The sequence below is a fragment of the Oryzias melastigma genome, linkage group LG12 (genome assembly GCF_002922805.2).
Source record: "Oryzias melastigma strain HK-1 linkage group LG12, ASM292280v2, whole genome shotgun sequence".
Classification (NCBI taxonomy): domain Eukaryota; kingdom Metazoa; phylum Chordata; class Actinopteri; order Beloniformes; family Adrianichthyidae; genus Oryzias; species Oryzias melastigma.
In genome coordinates, this window is record NC_050523.1 from 14,237,082 (window position 1) to 14,250,506 (window position 13,425).

Sequence of the window (13,425 nt, forward strand, 5' to 3'; positions counted from 1 at the left end):
TTTTCCAAGATCGATACGTCATTGTCTTAGTTTTCTAAGATGATTGTACTTTATTAAGTATAACCTCTATTTTTTATTTATTTTTATTTTTTTAGACCCATCAGAACACAACAATTGTGTACTTTTACTTGGATTCAGGACCCACTTTAAGGTCCAAGCTGCTGTGTTTGAAACCAGGACTAATTTCAACACATGTAGCTCAGCGTTAATCCTCACAGAGCATGTTTTCATTCCACTGATTGATTCTCATTCAAGCGAATATTGATTGTTCCCGTTTAGGGATTCCAAGAAACAATTTCTAACATCACCAGTCTGATGATTCCCCTGATTCACCTTTTTACAATGACCTCTTGGCTAAACAGCAGCTGCTGTATCTCACTACAGAAGTTATGCTTGTTTATTTATTTTTGGTGAACAAAACTGTCTCTAAAGTGTATCTTTGGCTAACGGGGAAAATCTTAATAGTAAAAGAATAAAAGAATACAATATTTAGCTACAAACTTGAATCAAAGAAATATATTTTAATGTATTTCTCTTAAAATCTGCTTGGTGAGTTGAATATTTTTCTTGGATTGTGCTTAAAAATATTGTAATTCCGCTCGAGTCAATGATGTTCGACGACTTAGCTCTGCTTCCAGCCCCTAAAACCAAGTTTTCACATCAATTATATTTATAATCTATTCTGAAAATGTGGGCTCATGCTTCTGTCTGCTGTCAGAATTCATAGAAAAATGGCCGTATATTGGAGCTGCCAGGCTAATGGTAGTGTTTTTATTTAGCACATTTTTTCATTCTTTTGTTGGTTTTTATGGGAAAATGTGTCTTAGCCTGAAGAAAAGTCAAATTTTAACCAGATACTTGATATATTTCTGGAATTGATTGTTACACAAAATTACAAGTAGCACTTTATGATAACTATCTATTATTGCTAGTGAACCAATTATTAGCAAACTGTTAATGAGGTATAAATGACTTGCTAAATAGCAGTTTGTTAAGCATCTATAAGTGTACACCATTAGTAATAGATCATGAGCATGATGACTAGATAAGCATTAGGTAATAGTTGATGTATGCTACTGATATGTCCTTTTAAAGTTGCAACTATTCCTTATTTATTAACTTTTTTTTTTTTTTTTTGTCATGGTCCTGATGAATACTCAATTCTGATTGGCTGCTGGGTTTGGATTACAAAGAGAAAAAAGAAGTTCTGGTCACATTCCCCAAATAGTGCAGACTTTTTTAAAACAAACTTTTCCTTCATCTTTTAGACAAAAACAAGCGGCAAGAGCTGAACTTTCTTTCTGAACTAATGCTTTTTTAACCTATTGTGACGATCATCATCGTACATATCACTTTCCTTTGCTGCTGCAGTTGAGAGTGGTGATGGCTCAGCCACACCTCATATCAAATAGTCCACTTTTTGTGAAAAAGTGATCTACACTGAAAGAAATAACAAGAAAAAAAGTATAAAAAAATCCCCTGAATGTTTATTCCTCATAAGCGGGATAATGCTCTTCGATGTGTGAATTATCAGAAATTAATACAATTGGTGGAACTAACAGTTCAGGCTTCCACATTGTGCATTAATTTCTGATAATGCACGCTTTAAAGGGGATTGTCCTTACATAAGTGATAAACATTTGCAACTTTAATCTAATGTCCCAGTAACATATAAAAACTTAACTTAAAGCTACTAAACAAGTAATTAGTAAGTAATCAGCAAATACCATCTTCATGATCTATTACTAATTTACCATTTAATTGATAAGGTTTATTTTTAAATAATTTACATAAGGTTAACGAGTCCTTTCTAATTTGCTAACTAACAGATTGTTGATTATCTGTTGTCCATCCTTAACAAACTATCATTTATAACTCAATTACTAATAATTTATTTATGACTCATTGACCAACTGCAACAGATAGCATAAAATGCATGTGTTAAAGTCAAGGCCCGGAGGCCGGATCCGGACCTCTGGGTAATTATATTCGGCCCTCCAGATAATTTTATTTTGTTGTTATTAATGACCCGATGTTATTTTGCACTGTCAATGTTAAAATGATTCTTAAAAAGCAGAATTTTAGAATTTCAATGCAGTCTAGAAACACTCAACTAACTTTAAATATTCTTATAAAATCTTCAAACAATCTTTTCTATTTTTTTATACTTTTATTTTCCTATTTTTTTACGGTTTTCTTTCCTTGAATTGTTTTCTTCTTGTGGATATTGACTTGGATAGTTTCTCTATCCTGATTGGCAGGACAAATACATCAGTGAACTCTAAAAATTAGCGATTTTTTTTAAATCTAGCTGACAAAAAAGGGGAAATACATTGTTAAAAGTCAACTATATGCACAAAGATACAAATCATTTCTATTTGGGCTTAGACATGTCCTTTACATAGTGGGGTATGGGAGCAACCAGAGGACGTGCAAGACAAATAAGAAGAGGACTTTCAGTAAAAAATGAATTGAAGAAGGGGGGGAAAAACGTCTAAAAGATAAATTATTGAGTTGGAGGATGTTGACCAACAATTTAAGAAAACAATATTTCATTAAGATTGATTCTAAAAAAGGAAAGTGGTCCATGAGTCTGTGATATAAGTTATCCCAATTTCTTTTTGATATGGGCAAATATGCACAGTTGAACCCAAAATCATTAAACTCTCTTTGGTTGTTTGGCTCCCTGCAAACATGCACGTTCTTAAAGCTTTCTTACATTGGTTCACCTGAATACTCCGCAAATACCAAATATTTACGACCAACTAATTAAAAAAGATAGAAAGAAAAGGAACAAACAAGATTCCAGCACATCATCAAAGAAGATAAATTAAAGCTTTATATAAATATTAGTGTAGAAATATGCCCCTGCATATGTCTATAAAGAGGTATGGTGCAGGAAGCACTTTGAATAGCATACAAGTAAAAAAAAGCTGTATTTTATAATCTTAAATAAATAAATAAAATATTTGGGAGGTTTTCATCCAATTTAGACAAATATTCTGGAAACTAGAGATCGTCAAGTAGTTTACTAAAACTTAAAAAAGCATAGAACTAAGAAAATATTATAATAATAAAAAGGATCATTCATATTTTGAGCAAGCTTTAGCAACACTGCTTGGTTCTCCTAATTCAGTTGTTGATTTGAAGGTCAGATGAACAAATGGGACTCTAAAACAATTTTTTAAAAGTTGGTGAGATATTCAGAAGAAAGACCACGGTCCTGCAGAGACACCTAGTGGCTCATTAACTGTTTCACATTCCTGAAATAAAACTATCCTCGTGAATTCATTATTTTTGCTTAATGATTTTTTTAAATTTACTTGAAGATGGACATATCACATGTTCACAAAGGAAAATTAATTTTGAATAGATTCAAGTGAAATGTTAACATTGAACTACACAGCTTATTTTTAAATATCAAAAACACATAAACAGATTAGGATTTTTAAAACTAAAGTAACAAATTTAACAATGATATAAAAATGTTGGTAATAATTGGGTATTAGTCTTTTAATATACATATTTTAAAAATTAAAAACAGTTTTAGTGGAAGTTGTAATCATATTACTTTTTGGACAAACCCTAACTCAACATTTTTAAATTAATAATAAAAGATTCATTTTTTTTAACTTAGGTTTTCCACATTTGCAGGTTGAGCTTTTGTTACCATCCAGCAACTAAATCTGGACGGCCTGCAGCCGTTAAGTGGACTATTACCTCCTTTACAACTAGTTAAACTTTGACTGAGGTGGGCTCATGTAACACCTGCAGCAAGTGAACACACACACACACACAGCGGTGCAGGTGAAAGAGAAAAAAAAAATCAAGGTGTTGAAATAACTCAAAGTCCAGATGTTACCTGACAGACGAATGGGCCAAAATTCTCCCACAAAGATATGAACCTGCTCATATCTCTTACATAATGATGTATTTGTAGATGTGAGCACCAGACAATCACCTTTACAACACAACAGCACAGGATTTACATATTTCGTTGTGTTTTATGTTAATGAATAGCAGCAATTCTAAGAAATGTGTAAAAGTAGAATGTAATATTAAACAGATTTTCAAACAAACTAGTAAATTTAGCAGCAATGATTTGTCTCCAAAAACTTGAGACACACGTTACAGACATCAACAGTCTCACCACCAACACACAAACACGTGTGCTGACACACACCCACTGCAAAGATATAAAGGTAAGTAGTTGTCAGGAAAATTTAGTCAATGTCCGACTGCTTCCTGGAAGATGTCTCGTGACTATTTTGGATTTTCTTTCATCTCGAGAAGTGTAAGAAATGGCAGCAATGGGAACACGGTGGCCCTCAACAACCCAGCAGACATCTCTGTTATTGTCATCTACTTTCTGGTTGTCTTAGCTGTGGGAATATGGGTGAGTGTTCAGTTCTTCATCAACTTTGTGGATTTTTGCTTGGATTTGATGAAAAGGATGAAAAAAATGCATGCAAAAACTATAACTTAACTGGCACCTTTGTTTTTCTTCTATTTATTTTAAAAGAACATTATGGAGTCTTCTGCAAACGTGTCATACAAAAAAAATAAATCTTTCTGCATATTTTCCTGATATTACAGTAAAACACAAGTCTTAGATATCCTGTCAAACTTTGCTTTTAGGCATCAAAACACTAATGTTTTGAACTCCATGCATGATGATTTAGAGTCATAATGTTTCATAATACTTAAATATCCACCAGTTTTTGGTTGAATGTGACCCTGTCCCTTTGCAGGCTATGGTACGCACCAACCGCTCCACCGTGGGTGGATTTTTCCTCGCAGGAAGGAGTATGGTGTGGTGGCCGGTGAGTATCATTCCTTCAGGATTGCACAACTGCTCTTCTTTCTACGTAACAAAGCATAAACCTCATATGTGATTGCTCTGCACTTTTGTGCACCATGTGATGCGTTTCACAACAGTAACTTTTTTATACCAACTTATTTGGCTTTAAAACATATTGGTTTTAATTTACTATCTACTCATTAAAATAATGATATAGTCCATTGCTTGTTGGTGCAAAGCATGATTCCTACTTTTAAGAAACAATCTAAAACTGCAGAAAAAATCACCAAAGATTTAAAACTGTGAACTCCATAGATCGGAGCATCACTTTTTGCTAGCAACATTGGCAGTGGACACTTTGTGGGACTCGCAGGTTCAGGTGCAGCTGCAGGAATAGCCACTGGTGGATTTGAATGGAATGTGAGTACATTACTAACTAATGTCATAAATGGTATTATTTCCATAGATAATACTAGCCAGAAGATTTTATAAAGAATTTAACTAATCAAATTTGTTTTTTGTTAACCTGTGTTTCAGGCTCTTATTATTATTGTATTACTGGGATGGATCTTTGTGCCCATTTACATCAAAGCTGGGGTAAATAAAAAAAGCAACTAATTTTTGCAATTAAGTTCGAGTTATTTAGCTTATTTTCTATTAATACATAAAAAATAACAGAAAGTATGCTTGTTGTGTTTAGGTGGTTACTATGCCAGAGTATCTGAAGAAAAGGTTTGGAGGGTCTCGCATTCGAATCTATCTGTCAATGCTCTCTCTGTTGCTCTACATTTTCACTAAGATCTCAGTAAGTTACTCTGATACTCACAATTTTGGTACAGATTTGGTTGCTGCTAGTAGGGTAAAGCGTCTTTTTTTTCCCCCACACAGACAGACATGTTTTCTGGAGCCATTTTCATCAACCAGGCTCTTGGGCTGAACATCTACGTTGCAGTTATTGCACTCCTACTGATCACTGCAGTGTACACTGTCACAGGTCTGCCTAAACAGGGAACTCACTTTCTATGTGTTGACATTTCCTTAAGCTATTGACACAACGGACGTGTGACGCACAAATAATTTCTCTGTCTTTTAGATACTTCTTTTCAGATACTTTAGGCCTTCACTGACGGCTTTGCAGGCCCTGACCGTATGCCACTGCTAGCGCATGTCTGCCACCTAAAGTTAGAAAAAGTTTGGCAGGAAATGTAGAAATGGTACAAATCTCACAAATCTGGCCCCAGACTATTTCTTTCACAGCTCTATTCCAATATATGAAAGACTCGGTGTCATATAATTCTGACAATTATTAATTTCTCCTCCATGATCCCTTCCATGAATTACAAGGATCACCATCCATTTATAAATGCCAAATCCAAGTTTCTGATATGCCATAGTTTCAAAGAGCCCAAAAACTCATAGAAACTTGAACATGGTGGCCAAAACACACATTTACTGACTTTTTATTGGAAGTAGCTGCTTGAACATGCTTTGCTGACTTTATATATTAAAGCCTAGGGAAAAGTCTTATCTAATGACACTAAAACTAGGAGTAAAGTCTTCTCTAGCTGTATCCATTCCGGGGTTGTAAACACACGGACACTTTCTGTTCCATCGTGATGCTCAGGAATAGTACACACTCAAGTAAAACTACAAAAGAGGGGCAGCAAAACATTTTAAGCATTTTAAGCTAATTGAATTTTGAGGACAGAGCAATAATGTCTTTCTTTGTGTCTTAGGTGGACTCGCTGCAGTGATATATACAGACACCTTACAAACCTTCATTATGCTGATTGGGTCATTCATTCTGATGGGCTTTGGTAAGATCAAAAATAGTCTTTTCTATTGTTATCCTATTGCATTAAAGTCCTCTAACCATCCCAAATCCACAGCATTCAATGAGGTGGGGGGTTACGAGAGGTTCCAAGACCTCTACATGCAAGCAGTCCCAACAATTAAGGGAAATTTCAGCTCAGAGTGTTACGAGCCTCGACCAGACTCCTTCCACCTTTTTAGGGATCCTGTGGCCGGAGACCTGCCATGGCCAGGCATGGTGTTTGGACTCACCATCCAGGCCACTTGGTACTTTTGCAACGACCAGGTTAGAAAAGAAAATGACTGTATTAAATGTGAGGATGCTTTGCATCTCTGCATCTCTAAAACCCTAAATGCTGACTCAACCAATTCAGACTTTTGCATATTTTATAACAGCTCAATATTTTCAGTGCGTTAAATCCCAAGACTAAATATATAAATATTTCTCTCCAGGTGATTGTTCAACGTTGCCTGTCTGCTAAGAATCTCTCTCACGTAAAGGGTGGTTGTATCCTGTGTGGCTACTTAAAACTGCTGCCGATGTTTCTCATGGTTTTTCCTGGGATGATCAGCAGAATTCTCTATCCTGGTGTGTATTTTTGTGAAATTTGAACAACAGAATCTTAAATAGAATAACTTAAAGTATGTTTGATGAGTTTAATCGGATAGTGGATCTAAAATGATTTTTTTCATATGCTTAATTCAGATGTGGTGGCATGTGTGGACCCAGAAGAATGTCAGTCATACTGTGGCTCTAGTGTGGGATGTAGCAACATTGCATATCCCAAGCTAGTGGTGGATCTCATGCCCGATGGTGGGTTTTAAGAACTTCCATGACACCATTTAAGGGTACTAAATTCTATTGTAATGCTCTAAATGTAATGCTTTCTCTCTTAGGTTTGCGAGGTCTAATGCTGTCTGTGATGTTGGCGTCTCTGATGAGCTCCCTCACCTCCATCTTTAACAGTGCAAGCACTCTCTTCACAATGGATATCTACACCAAGATCCGCCCCAGAGCCAAAGAGAGGGAGCTCATGATTGCTGGCAGGCAAAACACATTTCTTATTACTACTTTAACAAAGTTTGTGAACATGTTGGACTATAAATTTGACATTGCATGTTTTAACTGTTTACAGATTGTTCACTTTGGGTTTGATTGGTGTGAGCATTGCATGGATCCCTGTGGTGCAAACTGCTCAGAGTGGTCAGCTCTTTGACTATGCCCAGTCCATCACCAGCTACCTGGCTCCACCAATTGCAGCCGTCTTCATGCTCGCCATATTTTGCAAACGTGTCAATGAGACTGTGAGTTTACTCTCCATTCTGTGTTTCTCTGATGGAATGACAACAATAGCTCGAGTATAATCACTTAGAGTTGATAGTCTACTTTTTTTCTGAAAATCTTTCTTGGTTATATTGAGAATATTGACACTTAGCTGTATGGCCATTATATCTGTCACAAACGGGCAGGCAGCTGGTTCCACGTTCAGCAGGTTTATTAGTTCAGACAGGAACTCAGCACAGCTAATAATCCACAAAGCTAAAACCGGGTCAGACAGGCAGAGGTCAATCACGAGCATGGGATCATCCAAGAAGAGACTAGAGTTATCCAGGCGAGGGTCAGGGCAGGCAGCAGCCAATCAGATATGAAGCAGAGTCAGGTACACAGAACATCAGGTCTGAATAGAAATGCAGGCAGGGTGGCACAAACAATACTTCCCACTGAGTGAGGCTCTGTACAGTGGGTAAGTGTCTTGTGGGTTATTGGCAGCATCCAGGAATTGTGCGCTGGGGTTGCTGGGAGATGTAGTGCCGTCACTACTCTGGAGATGGCTCCCACCAGTGACTAGAGGGGGAGATAGAGCGCTGACTCCTGACAATACCAAGTGTTTCCCACAATAATTGATTAAAACTCAGTGGTAACATCATTGACTACCACAGGCTAGCAGCTTACCTTCTGTGTTTCATCACAGATTATAATTTAAAATTAAGTATCATTTTTGTGATTCAAAATCAATTGTCATATAAATAAAACAGAAAAAGTTTACAGTTTATAAGGATAGTCTTAACATTTTCATCCACAGAACAACAGTTGGGTCATCAGTCTTATTCAGCTTCCTCTAACTAGCTTTCTTCTTTTCTTTCTTTCTTAATCCTAGGGTGCCTTCTATGGACTCATGATTGGTCTGCCAATAGGCCTGTCCAGGATGATAACTGAGTTTGTTTATGGAACGGGTAGCTGTGCTAACCCCAGTGACTGCCCTACAATTATTTGCGGCGTGCACTACCTGTACTTCGGCATCATCCTGTTTGTGTTGTCCTGCATCGCCATCGTTGGAATATCTCTAATGACCAAACCCATTGAAGACAAGCATGTGAGTGATCTCCTCTAAGGCATACGTGAATTACTGACTTCTCAATTTACCACTTACTGGAATTTGATCTGCTTTTTTATTCATTTAGATGCAAGCAAACATTTAACCCAACTTTGGTCAATGTCATTTTCTTCATATTTTAATGCTGATGCATATAGTTTCAGTGTGTACATTCTTAATTAAGAGGAGTTTATCATTCATGACTGTAATCACACTGAATAAAAGTCAGGTTTATATTATCAGTTTTTGGTTTGTCATACAGGTCCTAGTGTGGATTTAGTTTTATTACATTTAAGGTGGAGGATCAATGTCCTAAAACAAACCCTTCATCATGATTGCATTGTTTACCCAGCTGCATCGACTGTGCTGGAGCCTTAGGAACAGCACTGAAGAGAGGGTGGACCTGGAACAAGATGCCTGGGTCGGTGGGAATGACGACAGCATAAAAGAAAAAGGTATTCAGCAAACGATAGAAAATAATGATGCATTAGTTGATCCAATTATATAACCTTTTTTTTTTGCTCTATGACAGAACCAAAGAAAGAACAAGGCATCTGTAAGAAAGCACTGTTGTGTTTCTGTGGGCTGGAGGAGAGCGAAGCTCCGAAATTAAGCGCCGAAGAAGAGGCCGAGCTGCAGAAGCAGCTCACAGACACCACAGAAGTGCCTTTGTGGAGAAAAGTGGCAAACACCAATGCAATCATACTTTTATGTGTGGCTATGTTTTGCCATGGCTTTTATGCTTAAAGAAACTGCAAGTCACCTTATTATGAAGCTTGTCATTGTTATATATTGTAATTTTGACAAAAAACATATTTTTTTATTATTCAAATTTTTATATGTACATGTTTCATGCTATACACAGTATTTTGGTCATGCATTTTACTTGAGGGAGGAAACCCTCTAAATATTGTTTAATATTTTGCACTTCATTCTGTTTAAGTTCACAGAAAATAAAAATAATAATCACCATGAACTGTTTGTCAGACCTCAAAACACACAAAGGATGTGAAGCCACCTTCATGTTTATATCAATGGTTTTATTTTTTGTTTTTTTTGGGTAAAATGTTGCTGTTTATTCAATAAAGTTGTCCAGCTTCCATTTGCCCTATCTGACATAAGGATGGTCTCTGAAGCTTTTAACGTAAAGAAACATACTTGACGTTTTTAACGTTTTTTTTTTTCTTTTAATTGAGAAACAACTGTTGTTATGGTTAATGGGTAAAAGCATAGGGGTCCTAACTTTTTGCATAGAGGGCCAGATTTGGTGAGGTGGAAGTATTTTTAACTATTATAGTAGCATTAAATTTTAATGACAATTTAATGATTTTTTTTGGCAAAGGCATACTACTTTTCATTTCTTCCCATACAAAAAATACATTTAACATTTTTTTTTTTACCAAAATCACTGTCAATTTTTCACATTCCCAGTTAGCTCTCTGTATGTAATGCCTCTTTATGGTAAATATGATCCCCCTTAATTAACCAACCACAGTCAGGACGCAGTTTTTCTGAAGTGTTGGGGTCCGTATATGATTTCAGGTAAGGAGGCTGTGGAAATGTGAAAAGGGGCCACATTTAGTTCACAGGCCGGACTTTTGACATGTTTAGGCTAAATATTAAAACTCAGTGTACCTTAATGCAACCAGAGTGTCTAAAGATGAAAGAAAATTACTTGTTTTTTACTTTATTTTCTATTGTGTTGGTTTATGAGACAAAAAGAGTACTCAGTGGCCATTCAGAGGGCTTAAACATTTTCACTGACTCATTATGGTTAAAATGTATTCAGGTCATTACAGCACTGTAGCTGTAGCCATAACATAGATTTACACTTTAACCAACTTAATTGTTGAAAAGTTTAACATCAAAGCATAATCCGTAATGTCAAACAGGCTAGAAACTTGGGTGTGGGGATGGACCTACCTTTTAATAAACACAAAATCAAAAATTAACCTACTCTGATATCAAGAATATCTCTGATTTATCTCTGTCCGAATTGCCTTAAAATCCAGGGCACTAGACAGTCCCTTACTATAACGTTTTTTTTTTTTTTTTTTTTGTTTTNNNGGACACAACTTCAGAAGATTTATATCCAGGTTAGAGCTGCATTTGACCACTATGCATTTAAATATTTACATCTGCACTATTTATCTATGCTTGTTTCATCTTATTTTAATGATCACATCTTTACTATTTCTTTTGACTGTTTTGCTTAATGTTTTATGTAAAGCACTTTGAATTGTCTCTGTACATAAAATGTGCTTTCCTTACCTCGTGTTTCCCAGTTATCCATTTAATAAAACAATCATTATATATACTTTTGGTTCTCTTTGCATATTCTTGCCATCCTAAACATATACCGGTACTACTGTATTATTTTTGAAACATGTCGACTATATAAACCAACAAGTTGTGTTTCTCACAAGACAACAATGTGAGAATTCTTTCAGAAAATAATCAATAAGAACTCTATTGTTACTTTAAACTTGATTTTCATTGTGTAATGATTATTTTTTTCTGCATTAATATGAAATTGTATTTTGATGATAATCAATGAGTGTTATATCTCTGTTACATGACGTATGATTAATTTACTGAAATCATGAAATGATGTTTTATGAGATTAATCAATAATCAACAAGCATTTCACTTTTATTTGAAAAGAAAACAAACAAACAATCTTGCATTTAATCATAACTGGATTACATAACAATAAAAAACTGTCAAATAAAGTAACTAAGTAGGGGTGGGATTAAATAAAGTCAGTTGTTCCCGCTCTTTTTCAAGCAATCAATCAAACTCTCCTTGACTTTAGTTGATAATTCAGAAAATTAATGTGACATAAGTGCGTTTTTTTTTGTTTGTTTTCTATTTTCTAATAAATGCATTTCTTTTTTCTGTAATGAGTTTGATATATTTGTGTGTCCTGTATTTTTCATAATCTATGCTTGAAAGAAACCTATCTTCTTCTTTTTTTTTTAACTCATGTATAGAGGAAGAAAAAGCTCCATGATGGCTTTAAGTAACGTCTAGCTTTTTTCTAACTTTATTCATGATGATGCTGTTATAAATGTTAAACAAGACAGACAACAAACGTTTTAGTTACGCATTTTTGGCAAATCTGTTTTACTTCCTTCATATTACTGAACATGTTTGTAATGTTTTTTGATTCAAGAAAAAACATGATTGTTCTTGTTATCAATATATCTGTCAGATAATGATTGTTGTGTTCGGATTTCAGCTAAAATTCAATCACAGTTATTATTGTGGACTAATGATATCTATAAACTTTATCAATATCCTGTCCTGGGGTGCTCTCTAGGGACGCCTAGTGGTTGATAAAGCATTGCACTCTTTACTAATATACTCAGATCAATAGAAAAGTAAATTTAAAATAAATAAATAAAAATATTATTGCATTGCAGCTGTTCCTGAAAAAAAAAATCACTTTAAATTTGAAAAAGTACTTCTGTTCTGAAAAGGACATTTCTTTATAACTTTATAAACACGATGACAATATGAATGTTTTATTTTTGTTTTTTTTAGTTCTCTTGTGCAGAATATTGTACTCATGTAAAACCAGATTTTAAGTGATAGGCGGTTCTCATTTACCCATCTCTCTTGGCTCTCATCTAACTATAGCTAATAATTAACAAGCATATCTATCAAGGACATTTAATGTTCAGTGTACATGGGTTGAAGGCAAGGTTAAGTCTATTTTATTAGCCACTTTAATAATAAATAAAAAAATCTACAAATGTGTTTTTTGGAGAAAGGCAAATCTTGCTTCAAAATGTATACAAAATATATTTTATCATCACAAACTCTTTTTGCATAACTGCAGTCAAATGAGAACAGTTCTCATCTAAAGTCTTATATAAAACGTTTTATTTTTCTCTATATCTTGGTAGCAGGATGAACGTGTTAACCGCTCCTTCAGAACTCGGGAGACTCGCTGCTTTATGCTGTGTCATGTTCTGCTTTACTCTGGGAGGGGCTGTGGGGCAATTTTCTTATCTGTCAAAGTTTTCAGATTCTTTTCCCTATCGCTTTTAATTGCCGCACGTGTAAATACTAACAGTAAAAAAACAAGAAGAATTCTAATAAGAGGATATCATTAATACACACATTCACATGTCAGTACAGTTATGATTATTGCACTTACTGAACATAGTAAAACATGATAATGCACTTATCGGAAATACACATTTATACGCAAGTAACTTTTAAAAAAAAGCCTTTTTTACATTCACATTTTTTCATAATTTGACTTTTCTGCAATAACATTTTGAAGGCAGTAGTTTAAATACATGATGCAATGGGTGAGATGGGGTCTTGATTTTTATCTTCGGTCTTTTAGGGACATAAATGTCCTCCAGAGTTGGTAGTCGTGATTATAATCTAATCATTCAGCAGGCTCTTCTGTCGGCTGCAGAA

General features: G+C 35.1%; 1 protein-coding gene across 1 annotated transcript; it reads left to right on the plus strand.

The window, feature by feature from the left end:
- The first annotated feature begins 4,227 nt into the window (after positions 1-4,227).
- LOC112163426 (sodium/glucose cotransporter 1) lies at positions 4,228-10,307 on the plus strand. Its single transcript, XM_024299803.2, has 15 exons — positions 4,228-4,396; positions 4,752-4,823; positions 5,117-5,221; positions 5,339-5,398; positions 5,502-5,606; positions 5,690-5,795; positions 6,538-6,618; positions 6,691-6,899; positions 7,067-7,202; positions 7,320-7,427; positions 7,511-7,661; positions 7,750-7,918; positions 8,773-8,988; positions 9,341-9,443; positions 9,521-10,307. Exons 1-15 carry the CDS (start codon positions 4,253-4,255, stop codon positions 9,733-9,735), a joined length of 1,980 nt encoding a protein of 659 aa, XP_024155571.1. The 5' UTR covers positions 4,228-4,252; the 3' UTR covers positions 9,736-10,307.
- Positions 10,308-13,425: the final 3,118 nt, after the last annotated feature.